At 43.4% G+C, this 17,013-nt stretch overlaps 2 protein-coding genes across 3 annotated transcripts in view; one reads left to right on the top strand and one right to left on the bottom strand.

Annotated features, from left to right (window-relative positions):
• The window catches only part of AVEN (apoptosis and caspase activation inhibitor), a 131,763-nt gene extending 124,415 nt beyond the window's left edge, over nt 1-7,348 (bottom strand). For both annotated transcript variants that reach the window (XR_013544286.1, XM_020795759.3), the window contains exon 1: nt 6,968-7,348. Coding sequence is in view for 1 of the 2 variants with exons in the window: in XM_020795759.3 (XP_020651418.2) it covers nt 6,968-7,207 (240 nt within the window). In the remaining variant the exon portion in view is untranslated. The remainder of the gene's footprint in view (nt 1-6,967) is intronic.
• Nucleotides 1-16,388, top strand: part of CHRM5 (cholinergic receptor muscarinic 5) — an 85,290-nt gene extending 68,902 nt beyond the window's left edge. The window contains exon 2 of the mRNA XM_020795754.3: nt 14,698-16,388. Coding sequence (XP_020651413.3) covers nt 14,770-16,362 — 1,593 coding nt within the window. The 5' untranslated portion in view covers nt 14,698-14,769 and the 3' untranslated portion in view covers nt 16,363-16,388. The remainder of the gene's footprint in view (nt 1-14,697) is intronic.
• Nucleotides 16,389-17,013: the final 625 nt, after the last annotated feature.

The raw sequence follows: 17,013 nt of genomic DNA, 5'->3' as shown, positions 1-17,013 counted from the left end.
GTTCAACAATAGGAGACCTCTTCTCTCCTTCAAGACCATTTAGCAGTACAGTGGGGTCTTGACTTGAGAACTTAATCCGTATTGGAAGGCGGTTCTCAAGTCAAAAAGTTCTCAGGTCAAATCTGCATTTCCCATAGGAATGCATTGAAAACCATTTGATCCGTATCTGCTATTTTCCGTCCATAGAAACTAATGGGAAGCTGCTATTCTGCCTTCGACCACTAGAGGGGGATATTTTGTTTCTTTTTTTCTTAGGTCAAGAACGGTTCAGGGAAGGCAGGGAAAATACAGTCCAGGCAGTCCAGGACCAGGCAGTCCGAAGACTGTCTCCCAATCCACTCTCTAAACGCTGGGAGGAGTGAGGAAGCAGACAGGCACCCTTTTCAGTGGCCAACAGTTAACTGAAAGTTCAAATTTTGCACTTTCCCTGCCTCCCACGTGGTTTTTTTCAGTTCTTAACTCAAATCTAAGTATGTAAGTCAAGTCAATATTTTCCTATGAGAGCGGTTCTTAAGTCAAAATGTTCTTAACTCGAGCCGTTCTTAAGTCAAGACCCCACTGTAACAAACCAGTGACCATAAGCAAGAATGTGGGGAAACCTCCCACCCATCTTTCCCCATATGACCTTCCAACAGCACTAGCATTCAGCAGTCATTAAAAATTGGTATGTGGATTAGGAGATACATTTATTTGAAGGCTTAGGGAATGAACAAAATATGGCTCAAAAGTATGCTAGGGTACTCCTTAATGGAGGTGAGTAATTATTTCTGGACCAGCTTGACAGATGTCATGGGATGGTGACCCATTACTATCAAAGAAGTCCTAATACTGTACAATTAATGAGCACTAAGTACACTGATTTCTGTCCAATATGTCCTTTACACATGAATTAGTAAGCATGAAGTTTCTATGGAAACTACAGAAGTTACTTCCAATTACTTATATCTCATAATAGAAGAAAACAGACTGTTAGAACATCACCAAAATATTTGCACTCTTGGTAACATTATACTGACATGCCCATGACAGTACTAAAATAGAAACAACACATGGTTACCAACCACTCATGCATATAAAAGCAATATAATACTCCCAAATTAACACAACATTCCTGAGGTAAAGATTCCTAATTGCTAATTATTTTTACATGTCCAGTAAGAAACATGCCTATAATTCATGCAATACAATTGAAAGATGGGATATACCGTATTTTTCGCTCCATAAGACACACCTCTCCATAAGATGCACCAAATTTTTAGAAGAAAACAGGAAAAAATAATCTGTTTTCTTCTCCTAAAAATTTGGTGAGCCTTATGGAGAGGTCCGTCTTATGGAACACACCCTAGGACTCTTTGGAGGCTCAAGCAGCACCCCCGGGGGCCAGAGGGGGTGAAATCACCACCTTCAGGGACTCTTCTGAAGCTTCCCAAGCCTCAAAAGAGTCCCAGAAGGTGGCAATTTTGCCCCCACTGGCCCCGTGGGGGGGGGGGCAGGGTGAGCCTCCAAAGGGTACTAGGATGTGTTCCAGGACCCTTTGGAGGCTCACCCTGCCCCCCCGGGGGCCAGAGGGGGTAAAATCGCCACCTTCAGGGACTCTTCTGAAGGTTCCCAAGCCTCAAAAGGGTCCTGGAAGCTGGCGATTTTGCCCCCGCTGGCCCCATGGGGGAAGCCTCCCAGGGGTTCTGGAAGGCAGACTCAGACCCTTGGGAGGGTCCCCCCACCCCCACGGGGCCAGTAGGGGAGAAATCGCAAGCTTAGCTCCATAAGACTCACAAACTTCCCTCCAACACTTTTTTGGGGGGAAGTGCGTCTAATAGAGCAAAAAATACGGTATATCTGAAAAGTAGAATATATATCAAGCATTATCTAAGTCTCATAATTTACCCAATCAGGGATATTTTTAGCAATTTACATACCTATGATAACCTCTTCAAGGATGTCAATGTCAAGTACAGTGGTGCCTCACACAACGATGTTAATTGGTTCCAAAAAAATCAACGTTGTGTGAAACATCGTTCTGTGAAACACCATTTCACATAGGAATGCATTGAAAACCGGTTAATCCGTTCCAATTGGAACGGATTGCCATCGTTCAGTGAAAATCCCCATAGGAAACATCGTTGAGTGAAACAATGTTTCCTATATTGGAATGTATTGAAGCCGACTCAATACATTTCAATGCCTTTGCGAAGTCCTTTTTCGCTCCTGTAAAAGTGTCTTACAATGTTTGGACGCTGTTTTAAATGATTGCAATGGTTAGTCCACCTCCTGAAACCTAAGCAAACTGATTTTGGTGTTGTTCTGACACTTCATTAATTTATGATGATTTTTTGTTTTTTCTCCATAGGAAACCATTGGATGGTCTGTCTAATGGTTTCCAATGGAAAAAACAAAAAATCATCATAAATTAACGAAGTGTCAGAACAACACCAAAATCAGTTTGCATAGGTTTCAGGAGGTGGACTAACCATTGCAATCATTTAAAACAGCGTCCAAACATTGTAAGACACTTTTACAGGAGCGAAAAGGGAGATCGTTGTGTGAAAATCCCCCATAGGAAACATCGCTGTGTGAGGCAGCAAATTTAACAGAAAAAGGCATCGTTGTGTGAATTCATCGTTGTGTGAGGCACTCGTTGTGCGAGGCACCACTGTACATTTTTTTCAATTTGTAATTTTTTTTCTACTTTGGCAATAAATCATTTGATTTGCTGGCAATATTAATAACTGTCTTCTTGAAGGACTATAGTCTCATTTGTCTTTTGATTTATGCAGCATTAAGATTAAGATGACCTTGAAGTGCCCACAGATTTTTGATTGGGCACATAAAACAGGGTGAACATTATTCTTATTTGGTAAATGACATTTTCATTTGGCAAATAGGTTGCCAAATAGAAACAAAAAGCTAGGGTAAACACTGTATAATTTTTTAGTATTAACCTTCATCTACACTGATATAAGTGAAGTACAAATACTATTAGATAATAAAAACAAAACAAGTCTAAACGTAAAAACCAATTCAAAGATTAAGCATCAATGTCAATAAAGCAGAGTCATACTGCTGTATGATATTCTCTTAGAATTACACACTGTTGTAAGAAATTGTCTGACCAATACATGCCAAGACCTGCCATTACATATATATTTCCCACTGAACACATCAGACAGAAGCAAAGTGTGCTGCTTCTATGCTGCCTCATAGTACTTAAAGCAGGCTTGTCCAACCCACGGCCCCGTGGGCTGCATGCGGCCAAGGTCGGCTCGTAATGCGACCCAGTGCAATTTTTTATTTTTTAAAGAAATTCCAAAGTTTCAAGTTACAGTGCTTGTGGCCACAATGCGGCCTGGGCACGTCACAACGGTAGGGGGGGAGAGAGGGAAGGAAGGAGCGGGAGGGGAGGAGAGGAGAGAGGGGGGCTGTGTGACTGCATTGCCCCATCCCCGTCAATAGGTGGACCCCTCCCGGCCCCATAAAGCTGCCAGAGTCGAAGCTGGCAGCCTCTGCTGTCTGAGACCACAGCTGCCGGTAAGCGTGTTTGGAGCGGGGCTGCGGAGGACGGCTAGGGCTGCCCCCTATGCGGCCCACCCAAATCTATGTGCGGCCCAAACCAAATTTACATCTTCTAATTTGGCCCAGGGAAGGTGAAAGGTTGGACACCCCTGACGTAAAGCATTCTCTGGGTAATTTTCAATTTAATTATGCAAGGCACACATCCTGCCCACCGACCCCTGCAAGCTGGGTACCAAATTTACCAACCTCAGAAGGATAGAAGGCTGAGTGAACCTCAAACTGGGTACCTGAGATGGAACCTGGGTCATGAGCAGAATTTGTGGCACAATGGTTAAACTGCAATACTGCAGTTTAACCATTGTGCCACAAGGCTCTTCTATATTGCCTCCATATATAGTATTGCAAATGTTCATATTGGGGATGCTTCAATGTCATCACTGTTTATATTATCTTTGTGCAGATTAAAGATACAGCACATAACCATGTGCAATAAAAACATTTGTGTATACTGTATTTACAATGTTTCTTTAACACAGGTGTTGCAAAGTTAGTAGCAGCTTCCAGTGTTAGTGACAATGCATTATAATACTGTAAACAAATTTGCAACAGAGCAATATGGAAGCTTTTATAGTTTCTAAGGTTCATAACTCCTCTTGTAAATTCTTTTAAAAGGCAGAATAAATTGTTTCTGTGTAAGCGATGTTATATGGCTTCATTTCTTACTTTGGCTTTACATAAGTGATTTTTGTAAAGTGTAAATAGAGAACATGCAGTATACTGTATTAGTTAAGATTATGGGCCAGAAAATGCTCAGCTCTCACCTTGATTAAATGTATCTCCTCCCTATCTGCAACACAGGGATAACACTGCCCTATTTATGGGGGCCACTGCAAGGAGGATACAGAAAATAATGGGCTAAATCCACATGTCCCAAGTAAAACAGACCCACTAAAGTTAATGAGATACATTCGTGACGACTTATGTGAATTCCACTGATTTCAACTCAGTTGCCTGAGAATATAATGTATTTAGAAAAATGTACTTTTAACTTTTAGAATGACAGCTAAATCAACTAATAGACAAGCTAATTTTGCCTACTAGGCTGAGCATAAAATAAAAACACACGATTTAGCTTTTAAAATCTATTACCCACTCCCATTCCTCCTTTTGCACCTTTAGCTTGTTTTTTCCATTGGAATACAGAAATTCTATCCAAACATTACTTGCCCCACTTCAATTTGGCCCTTGCTTACGCGGGGAACCTCTGCAAGAAACCACTTCTTTAGACTTGTCATTTTCTTTCTGAGAAAAGTAAAAATGGAAAGGGTCCAGGCAGCCACCTCCCACTTCATATGTCAAATCCAGCTGGGCAAGCAGTACCTGAAAAGAGCTAGGGAGACACAGTCTACCCCCAATAGAGCAGGAGAATAATCCTGTTTGAAATCCTGGAAAGCCACTATCAAAATGCATAGTGCACTGCTCTAGATCACTGGTTCTTAACCTTGGGTTACTCAGGAGTTTTGGATTGCAACTCCCAGAAGCCTTCACCACCAGCTGTCCTGACTGGGGTTTCTGGGAGTTGCAGTTCAAAAGCATTCGAGTAACAAAGGTTAAGAACCACTGCTCTAGATAAAGGGTGAACAAAGTGAAATACAGGAGTTAAAATAAACTACCATACTGGTTTGAGGATTGCACAATGTCCTCCAGGTCCTTTTGAGTGAAGAACATCCTGGCCTCACAAGACTTTCTGGTTTGTCACTTTATCATTTCTAAACAAAACTTTTACAACCTAAAGCAAGATTAAAAGGAGAAAATAATGTTCTTTGAGTCTTTTTGAGTCCACTGGATATAAATTTGCAATATTAGAGACAAATTTGTTCATGAGGTAAGAGGAGGGAGCAGGTCTCCAAGATCCAGGGCAAAAACAGTGCCTGAATCGTTGGAAGTAGCCCACTTTTGTTACACATATTAATCCCTGAACAGTACTTTTGTTATGCATGATAATTTCTGAACAGCAGCATTTACTTCCTTGCTAATTAGATTAGAATTCCACCTTACTCTTCATCATATAATAACACTGTGGCGAAACAATTCAGATCAATTTTTGTCTTTCACATTTCATGACTACCTAGTCCTATTGTTTCCATGCTATACATTTTTATCTCCATCACCACAGGTATATACGATCTAAGAGAAGACTCTACAAACTCTATAGGAGGGACGAGGGACAACTTCCTCAGTGGCACCTCCATAGCCTCTTTGCTCAAAATACTTTCCAAACTTACTCTTACAAGCAAAGCACAGTGCTAATGTATCAGTGAGGCAGGAAGTCCTGGAGATCCATTCTCCCTCACTGCCACAAAAATAAAATAAAATAATCGGTATGTAGCTCTACCAAGCTTCTGCAACCGCTGGTTCTAAATCCATGGCTGTACCGTGGTACCAAAGTTTAGCAGATACTCAAACAAAAAACCAAAACACTGCACCTTGAAGACTGTTATACAGTATTTCAATGTGAACTTCAGTGCATACATCCACTTCTTCAGACATGTATCCTCAAAAGTTCACACTGAAATATATCACTTTTAAGACTTTTTTGTTTGGATATGCTTGCATAGTTTTCTTTGAAAACTACAAAACTTATAGAGTGCTAAAATCTAGATGTAAATGTACTGATGTGTGTTAAGAAGAGAAAAGCACAGCAGAATTTGCTTTTCCTTCTTTGACAGCATAAACTTCTCTTTTATTTGGGGAGGCCATCACATTCTTTCTTCTTCTCAGGTTTACAGACATGCCACACAGTAAAGTGAGCGGGAGAACATGCCAACATGTTTTTGCTTGTGAATGAGGATGATGGGTGATAATAAGTGTCGGAGAAGAAGCAGTGAAGGGGTAGGGCTAAAGAGCACACATGTATGATCTGTATAAGTGACAGAGTAGTTTTAAACTAGGCTTGTATTACACCATTGGCCTGTATCATTCATTGAAATTTACTGCGACTTCCGGCGCTGTCATTTAGCACTAGTAAGCCCCCCCTAAGGAGACAAGGGCACACTGTCAATGCCTTCCAAGACGCTAATGTGTCTATGGGAAGACATAACGTTGCCACAGGGCGAAACGTCCTAGCGAGAGCTCCGCCGCCTGCTGGCATCCACACCCCCACCAGCTCCAACTGCCATTACACTTCTAGAGACCGCCGACAGGGCCACAAAAACGCACCAACGGGCCTGGGCGCTCATGACGTGCCCCTGACGTTGGGCAGCGGGGAATGAACACACGCCACCTCACCGCGGCAGCGCCTCAGACACAAAACGTTTCACGTGGTGGCGGGTCGTGTGTATGTGTGTGTGTGTGTGTGTGTGAGAGAGAGAGAGAGAGAGAGAGAGAACTCCGGCCGCCCACCCGTGCTCGGCCTCGCACCAGGAGGAAGGGGCGGGGGAGTGTTTATTTTTCTTACCGACTCGTAACACTGAGGAGCGGAGGGGGAGGCGGCCACCCCTCTGCCGCGGGTGTCGCGCCGGCCCTGGCCCCCGCCTCGTCCCCCTCCTCCGCTTCTTCCCCGGCTCCTCCCTCCTCGGTTGGGGCCGTCTTCGGCGCGGCCTCCGGCGCCTTCAGCCTGCCTTTCCCTACCGCCCGGCCGCCTCCGAGTCTGCCGGCCGCCTCCCCTTCGGGGCCGGTCGCCGCGCTCAGGCTGCATGGAAGCCACGTTTGCTTCGCTCGCTCTCGCTGGCCAGGGCCCGCGGGTCTCCGCCTCCTCACAAAACTGGGCTGCTCCGGCGTCGCCTCAGAGTGTACGAATGGGAGGCCGGCCCAGGCTCAGTCGGGCCTGAAAACCAGCGAGAGGCTCACAGGCGCGCCGCTTAACAGATGGCCCGCTGCTGGCTGCAAGGGAAGCGGAACCCGAAAGAGACGGGCCTGAAAACGTAGCCTTTGCAAGGCGGCTCGTGGTCCCAGCGGTCAAGAGGGGGGATGAGCCTCTCCCCCGATCAGAACGGGCTTCCCTGCCCCTAATGTTTACTCGTCGCCTTAAAGGGACCTGGTTTTGGCTTCTGGTTGAGAGTTCGATTCCTCACTGTGCCTCCTTGATAGGCTGGATGATGATAATTAGAATTATTATTTGTACTGCTGGCCTTGTCATTAACAGCGGTGGGATTCCATCACACCAGATCTCTTCACAACATACAGTGTGCAATCATTTTTGAGTTTGCAGTCCTAATCAGGCATTCCTGGAAGTAAATCCTATTTAAATCAGACTTACTTTCTAGAAAAGTTGGTGAGAATGCCACCAAAACTCCCTCAGTAATCGCCCTCAGTAATTAAATGAAATTAAACAATTTCGAAGCATTTAGGGAGGCAGTGGAAGACAGAAGGACCTGGCGTGCTCTGGTCCATGGAGTCACGAAGAGTCGGACACAACTTAACGACTAAACAACAACAAAGTCTAGGTGGAAGGCAACAGGAATAGGAAGACCAAATATGAGATGCGCTGACCTCCCAAAAGAACCAGTCTTCAGTCTACAAGACATGAGCTGGACAGCTGAGAACAGGACATTTTAGAGATTGCTCATTCATAGGGGTGCTATGAGTCTGAGGCAACTTGACAGTACATAACAAGTTTACTTCACTTACGGATGTTGTCTTACCTTTATATATTGTTACTTTACTGTTTTTATCCATAGATTGTAGGATCACTCAAATGATTTAGTGATACCAGACTCAGACGTGGCTAACATATCACCACCACCCATCTCCATCAGAAGATTTCACGTCATACTCGCAACTGATATTATTAATGGCTAAGTCTTTGGAATTGGACGTTGATTAACCTCCACCCCCACCCCCCAGACAAGACTTAGTATTTAACGACATAAATCAAGAAAAATCACCACCTTTAAGTTTAGCATTTATTCCATCGATGTTAGATTTAATCAAAGAATCATGAACTCAACCACCTACATCCCTGCAGATTTCAAGGAGAATTGAGAATCATTACAGAACGCATAGTAATGATACATCTTTCTTGAGCAAGCATCCGGCTCCAAACTCTATCATTGTCCAATCTAGCCAATCAAGAGCAGAAATCAATCTAAGGTGGCCCCTACTAACAGAGAGGGTCTTAAACTGGATGTGCTTGGTCGTTTATTATACTCGTTGGCAACTTTTGTGATGAGGGTCTCTAATTATCAAGTGGCCATGGGTGCCTATCAGAGGCAGCTATGGAATAAAATTTTACCAATTCTTCAAGCAGCCCCTGAAGAAACAAGAGCCATGGCCCTGAACACACATTTAAAAGCAACAACACTTGCCAAACAACAGTGCTTGGCATCAAGGCACACCGCTGATGCAGCATCTAAGGTGATGACATTAGCCATTGCTCTTCATAGACATGCCTGTATCCGTTCAGCAGGCATCAATAATGACGCTAGGTCATGGATAGAAGAGCTTCTGTTTGATGCTGTGGGGTTGTTCAAGAAAAAATGGATGAAGTCATGGAGAATCTGCATAAAATTATAAAAACAGCCAGGTCTTATTACATTCAACAGGCCAACTGTCACCGACAACAATGGCTCAGACCATTTAGCTCCCAGTAGTCATATCAACAGTCGTACCAACCTTATCAGCAATCTTACTATTCTTATAAACCTCCTCAAGACAGATCAAATCCTCCATCTTCTGCTACCATGTCCTTCAGACCTCAAACTTCCAATCAACATTGCCAAAATTTCTGTCACCCTGCCAAGAAGGGAAAACAATATCTTTGACTGTCTTCCACTGATTCATCCATTCGATCCTTCTTACCTTCCCCGGCTAGCCCCCTTTCTCAACAAGTGGTCCACCATCACCACAGACACTTGGGTGTTCGACATCATACATTTTGGTTACCTACTAGAGTTCTTGGATCTTCCTCCTCCTGGTCATCTCAAAATAATTTCTTACCCATTCTAGAGAAAGAAGTCTCTGTTCTTGTTCAGAAGCATGTCGTTCAACGTGTTTTTTTTCCAAGAGGCACTGGACGGCTTCTACTCCACAGTCCTCAAGAAGGATGGAGGTCTATGACCTATCTTGGATCTCAGGTGTCTCAACACTTACCTGTATCACCGATGGTTAGTCCATCGTACCTTGCTCCGGGAGATTGGTTCATCGTGACAGACTTGCAGGACGCTTACTTTCACATTACCATCCATGAGCGTCACCGCAAATATCTCAGATTTATTTTCATGGAATCAGTGTACCAATTCTGTGTATCCTTCGGCCTTGCCACCACCCCAAGGACTTTCATGAAGTGTCTAGCTCCAGTAGCAGCCTACCTTCATCTCAACAACATCATGTTTTTTCCATACAGTGGTGCCTCGCTTAGCGAGCGCTCTGTTTAGCGATGAAATCGCTTTGCAACGAAGATTTTGCGATTGCTTTTGCGACCGCTTTGTGATGTTCCCTATGGGGTATTTTCGCTTTGCGATGACCGATCATCGCAAAGCGACCATTTTTGCACAGCTGATCGGCGGTTTCAAAATGGCCACCAGGAAAAAAACATGGCCGCCCACTGTTTTCTGGGATGGATTCCTCGCTTAAGAGGCACCGGAAATAGCTGCGCTATGGAGGATCTTCGCTGAACGGTGAGTTTTAAGCCCATAGGAACGCATTAATCGCATTTTAATGTGTTTCTGTGGGCTTTTTTATTTCGCATTGCAACGTTTTTGTGCAACAGCGATTTTTGCGGAACGAATTAATGCCGCAATGCGAGGCACCACTGTACATAGACAACTAGTTGATCGTCGCTGGCTCTTATGCCAAGGCACAAGAGGACATGGCTTTTGCGTTGCAAACGCTGGCAGATCTAAGCCTTTAAGTCAATGTAATGAAATCCCATCTCATACCATCTGAGACCATGGACTATATTGGCATGTTTCTAAACTCCAACAGAGCCAGAGTCTTCCTCCCAGCGGAAAGGATCCACAAATTACATTGGGCTATCTGCCCTTTTTGGCCTAGGGCCAGAGTGGCAGCACACTACGCTCAACCTCTCCTCGGTCTGATGTCTTCCACCACATCTGCGCTTCCACATGCGCAGCTGAAGATGCGCTCCCTGCAGGCATGGTACCTCTCTCAGATCAATCTGCTGGACAACCCTGCCAAGTGTCTCCAGGTCACCCAAGAGTTGGCGCAGCAACTAACATGGTGGACATTTGCACCTGATCTGCTCATTGGTTGACCATTCAAGCCCCTTCAATTGACTGTGCAAGTTACAACCAATGCCAGTACAATAGGATGGGGTGCACACTGTAGCGTTCACAAGATTCATGCCAGATGGTCCAGCTCAGAAAGGCTGCTACATATCAATCATCGAAAAATGCTAGCAGTTATCAAAACATTTCGAGCTTTCTGCCCACTACTGACCGGTCGAGGAGTACAAGTGGTCACAGACAACATGACCACTTTGTACTACATAAACAAGCAAGGAGGCACTCATTCTTTGTCCCTTCTGTATCTGTTGAATCACTGATGGGAGTGGTGTTATGACCATCACATATTCCCAATTGCCATCCATGTGGTAACAGAAGACAACAATGTGCCAGATCGCTTGAGCCGTCTGACTACTCAGATACATGAATGGGTCCTTGACGACTTGGTGTTAGCACACATCTGCGACAGGTGGGGCACACTGACCATCGACATCTTCGCCACACAGTCAAACACAAAATGTGGACTTTTTTGTTCCCGAACGGGCAGAGGCACGGGATGCCTAGGAGATGCCTTTATGGTGCAATGGGACACAGTCCTTGACCTTTTCCCACCCGTCCCACTCATCCAGCGTACAATAATCAAAATTCAACAGTTGAGAGAGATGCCATCCTGGTGGCACCATGGTGGCCTTGGCAACCATGGTTTACCACCCTCAAGTCCATGACCGAGTACCTGAGATTGTCACCCCAACCATGTCTCCTGACTCAGGAGGCAATGTCTGCCACCCCGATATCGAACCTCTCCATCTCACAGTGTGGAGGATTCTCCCATCATAAAAGAAGTACTCAATAAGGCTAGAAAGCCATCAACCAAATTATTGTACTCCCACAAATGGTCTACCTTCACCAAGTTAGCTGAACTCAGAGGTTTTGTTAGAGTTCCTGTTTCTCTGAGGACCCTCCTTACCTTCCTCCATTATTTGTTTGATATGGGTCTGGCACATTCCAGGCTTAAAGATTACATTTCAGCCATCGTCTCATATCAACCTGTTGGTTCTGATGCTTCTCATTTGTTTTCTCACCCTACTGTAAAGAAATATCGAGGTCTGTGAAATATTTGTCCTCCTGTCCGACCTCCAACTCCTCAATGGTCTCTTCAGACTGTTCTGAAGGTGCTAACGCATTCTCTGTTCGAGACAATGGCTACTGCTTCTTTGAAATTCTTGTCTTTAAAGACTTTGTTCTTGATGGCCATCACATCTGCACAAAGGCAAGTGAACTAGCCGCTGATGAGCCTTACATACAGTTTTACCCAGAGAAGGTTGTTCTCTATCCTGATGTTTCATTCCTTCTTAAAGTGATTTCAGAATTTCATGTTAATCAGCCCTTGATTCTCCCAACGTTGTTTCTCAACCCTTTGTCATATGTTGAGTGCATGCTCCACTCACTCAATGTTCATTGGGCTTTAGCATTTTATGTATCTAGAACAAAGGACTTCTGTAAATCTCCCAGACTATTCGTCTGCTTTCATGGACCTCAGAAAGGTCATCCAGCTTCTTCCCAATTAATCTCCAGATGATTGGCTTCTGCCATCACTTTAGCCTATGAGCTGGTTGGTAAGACTCCACCAGAGGTGATCAAACCACACTCTACCAGAGGTATCGCTACTTCCACCGCATGGCTGCGTGGCATTGAACTATCTGACAACTGTTGGTCAGTGACCTGGTCTACACCATTGACCTTTGTTACCCATTATAGACTAAGAGCTAAAAAAGCCGTGAGCTTCGGAAGGGCTGTATTGACTTTGGTTCTGCCATGATGGCCTTCCTTCTGGTAAGTGAGCTTGCTAGTCACCCATTCATGTGCATTCACAGAGACCACAAAGAAGAAAGACAGGTTACTTACCTTTAACTGTTGTTCTTTGAGTGGTACTCTGTGAATCCACATGTCCTGCCCAACCTCCCCGCTATCCGTCACGACTTCTTTTGGCATTTAATTTTTCGGAGCCATTACAGCGGTGTATATTCGGAACTGAGGTACCGGCGGGTGGAACATGCGCGATACAGGGAGACGTTTCACTTGTCATTATTTTAGCTCTAGAATATTCTGAAGAGTCCTGCACAGGCGCAGTTTAACGCATTCGTGTGGATTCACAGAGTACCACCCGAAGAACAACGGTTGCAGGTAAGTAACCTATGTTTTTGGGGATAGCGTGGGAAGGGACATTGGGGGAGGCAGGGTTCCTTTTTATATTAGTGGTGTAGTGGCAGAAATCTGCCACATGGATGAGCAACAGAAAGTTTGCAGATTTGTTGGAATAAGGAAGGTAGGGAAAAATTGTTGCACTGAAGCATTTAACAAGAAGTTAGGATTTGCCACAAGCAGGCATTGAACACAAGCCTCCAGAAAGAACTAATTACATACCTAAAATGTGGTGTTGGGTACGGCCCTGCCCATAAGGGCTTCCAAGTTGGGTATAGCCTGGCCCGAGGAGGCTGGAATCAGCTGCTGGACCTCTGACATTCGTTTTCGCCTGGGAAGGCTAACAGGCAGGCTGGCAGGCAATTAGGCAGGTATTTTTTTAGGCGGGCTGGCAGGTGGACAGGCAGGCAGGCAGGAAAGTGGGCAGGGAGGCGGGTGCACGGGTGGGCATACAGATGGTATAGTGAACCATTGGCATCAGGCAGGCAGGTGGTGGGGTAGGAGAGAGAATGTCATTGGGACCCTACCTATTTGGGTTCAGTGATGGGATGACAGTCTCTCCACACTTACAGGATCCAAATACGAGCAATGTGGTCAGAGTATGTAGCCAAGGTGGGAAAACACGTGCTTGCTCTGGATGCTGGTGGGGGAGATGGAAAGGAGCTCCATGGCCACATTGGACAACTCTGGCCATATTTTCCTGGATCAGAAATGGAGGAGATCTGACCGGGGGGTGGGGCGGGGAGGCTCAGCAAGATACTCCTGCACCATTGTCTCTGCCATTTAATCGTCTGCAACTGCTGCACATACCAAATGGGGAAGGAAACATCAAGCCTGTGAATCCTTCACTATTTGAGTACCCAGAAAATCCAGGAGCCAAGCCTGTGTTAATGCTAGTGGTTTGATTGTAAAGTGAAGAGAGGAAGTACCCCCTTGATCTGCTCATCAGATGAGCAGATTAAGGTATTATCCAGTAATCATTGTTCCAGATGGAATTGTATTTTGGGGACATGATAATTACTGTACTTTCCTTAATTTCATTCCTACTTCACCATTACTTTTATTTTGCTCATTAGAGTGTTCTTTTCCAGGTATTGTTCTTCAAGTACGTATACTCTTTCAAAAAACAACATTGATGTGAAATGAATGTAGTACCTTCTTTTATTCCCAGTATGAAATTCCTGTGACACATTAAAAACCCAGTTAAGATGAACCAGATATTATTTCTAAGAATGGCTTTGCACGTGACTCTAAAAACATTTCTTCTGAGCCTTTCTTGGGGTGCTTATCCATTTGTGAAAGAAGCTAACATAAGGTTCAAAATTAGTAAAGAGATAAATTATTTTTAAAACTGAATACATGTTATAAACCCTTTCTGAAAAAACTAGAACAAGAAGGTACACTGCTTCCTGGAATATGTCAAATCCTTATGCAATTATGCAACATAAATATAAAAATATAAGTTATCCTGTACATTCCCTTCTCTGGAAATACCCTTTTAAATGTTTTGATCTTCATATGCCATGCACATTTTGTATGTCTGTCTTAATAAATATAAATTAAAAATTTTTGGGGGGGGGGATTATGCTCGAGAGCTGCATTTGGCCCCCGGTGGCCTGCATGAGCTCCATAGACTGCATGTTGCCCCTGTGCCCATGCATGTGTATGTTTGTTTATCTGTACAAATCACTTTGTAATTTAATGTGATTAATAACTGGTCTCACACTTTTGTTATGTTACATTAATTTGACAGGAGCGTACTACTGCTTTATACTAACTTTCTTTCTTTGCCTTTGAAAAGGTGTCTTCAAAATACAGATGCAGAAGTTAAAGCAAGTTAAAAGAGGCTGATATTACTACGGCAAGAAAAAGAATGGAAGAAAAGTTACACAGCAATTCATCCATTGTCAATGGAACAACTGCTAACCAAAAACCTTTAGAAGGCCATAGCTTATGGGAAATAATTGCTATTGCTACTGTAACAGCCATTTTAAGCTTAATAACCATAGTAGGAAATGTTCTTGTAATGATATCCTTCAAAGTCAACAGCCAGCTCAAGACAGTGAACAATTACTATTTGCTCAGTCTTGCTTGTGCAGACCTTATAATTGGAATATTTTCTATGAATCTTTATACATCCTACATACTTATAGGTCACTGGTCTCTTGGAAGTCTGGCATGTGATTTGTGGTTAGCCCTGGACTATGTAGCAAGCAATGCTTCAGTAATGAATTTACTAGTTATCAGCTTTGACCGATATTTTTCTATTACACGACCGCTAACCTACAGGGCTAAACGCACACCCAGAAGGGCCGGCATTATGATTGGCCTAGCTTGGCTGATTTCTTTCATTCTGTGGGCACCAGTAATCTTATGCTGGCAGTACTTTGTAGGAGAAAGAACTGTACCACCTGGAGAATGCCAGATTCAATTTTTGTATGAACCAATTATCACCTTTGGTACTGCAATTGCTGCTTTCTACATACCTGTTTCAGTGATGACTATTTTGTATTGCCGTATTTATAAGGAAACTGAGAAACGCACCAAGGACCTCGCTGAACTGCAAGGCTCCAGTTCTGTGGCTGAGTTTGAATCAATAAAGCCCCAAAAAGCTCTGTTGAAGTCTTGCTTTGGTTGTAAGCAACAAAATTTAGCTAAAAGGGAGAGATGTCAGGCTTCATGGTCTTCATCTAGCCGAAGCATCTCTGCAACAGGAAAAACATCATCTCAGATTCAAAATGCTTGTCATGACTGGTCTAAGGCAGAGCAGCTAACTACCTGCAGCAGCTACGCCTCATCTGAAGAGGAAGATAAACATGCCTCTGATCCAGTATTTCAGGTTGCTTACAAGAGTCCAGAAAAACAGAAAGATGATGAACAGGAAGAGGAGAAAAAAGAAGTTTTTAAAGAAGATGATCCAAAGGAGAATGACTATGAGACCCAGAAATACTTTCTAACACCAACCAAAGCTCATGTTCAAAAAAGTAATAAATGTGTAGCTTATAAATTTCGCTTGGTGGTTAAAGCTGATGGTACTCCAGAAACTAACAATGGTTGCCGGAAAGTAAAAATCACACCTTGTTCTGCCACTATATCCAAGGACACTTCCATAAAAAACATGGATCCAGGTATAAATCATCACATGACTAAAAGGAGAAGAATGGTTCTTATAAAGGAGCGAAAAGCAGCCCAGACTTTAAGTGCCATTCTTCTAGCTTTCATAATCACTTGGACCCCTTACAATATAATGGTTTTGATCTCCACGTTCTGCTCAGATTGCATTCCTCCAACTTTATGGCACCTCGGATACTGGCTATGCTATGTAAATAGTACTGTCAACCCAATCTGTTATGCCCTCTGTAACAAAACTTTCAGAAAAACCTTTAAGTTACTGCTATTCTGTCAATGGAAGAAGAAGAAAATGGAAGAAAAATTATATTGGCAGGGAAATACAAAGCTCCCTTAATTTAAATTAAAGTGTTTGGAATATAATTGACCTTGATCAAGCATTGTGAAGTAAATTGGCTGAAAGACATATTTTGTAAAGTTGTTGCTTTCCATGTCTGCAGATAAAAGAAACATAGCTTGTGTGATGGTACTTATATCCTTAAGGCTATGAAGAAAGCAGGCACAGCAAGGAACATTTCTATAATTCTGACTAGTTAAAAGAACATTGTAATCGCTGGTACCATACAAAGTTTCCTTCCACACTTCTCCCAGACGGAGTGGCAGGTCAAAATATCTTAATGATTGTAATGGAGTTGACCTATACATCCATCATGTCCCTTTATTGGGAAAGTAAAATTATACGGTCCCACGTCTTTTTTCTAAGGCTTTGTTCATTTGTCTCTTAACAGAATGAAGGCATAAGGAGTGCAAGTATCAAAGGCCATTAATAAATCATGGTCATTTTTTTCAATAGATAGACTTGTTCTTGGAGTTAGCTGTAAGGCTATAAACACACTACTTGGTGTTAACGCTGTTATTTTTAAATGTGACAGAGAGATAGTTTATGGGGAATATATAGTATAGTATAGTCTTTTGTAATGAAGGAGCCAATTGCAGAGTCAGCTTTGTTAGAGAAATTAACAACATGTACAAACAAAGGTAATGGTTA

This window comes from Pogona vitticeps, chromosome 1 (genome assembly GCF_051106095.1).
Source record: "Pogona vitticeps strain Pit_001003342236 chromosome 1, PviZW2.1, whole genome shotgun sequence".
NCBI lineage: Eukaryota > Metazoa > Chordata > Lepidosauria > Squamata > Agamidae > Pogona > Pogona vitticeps.
Note: the sequence above shows the minus strand (reverse complement) of the source record. Positions and strands in the feature narration are given on the sequence as shown.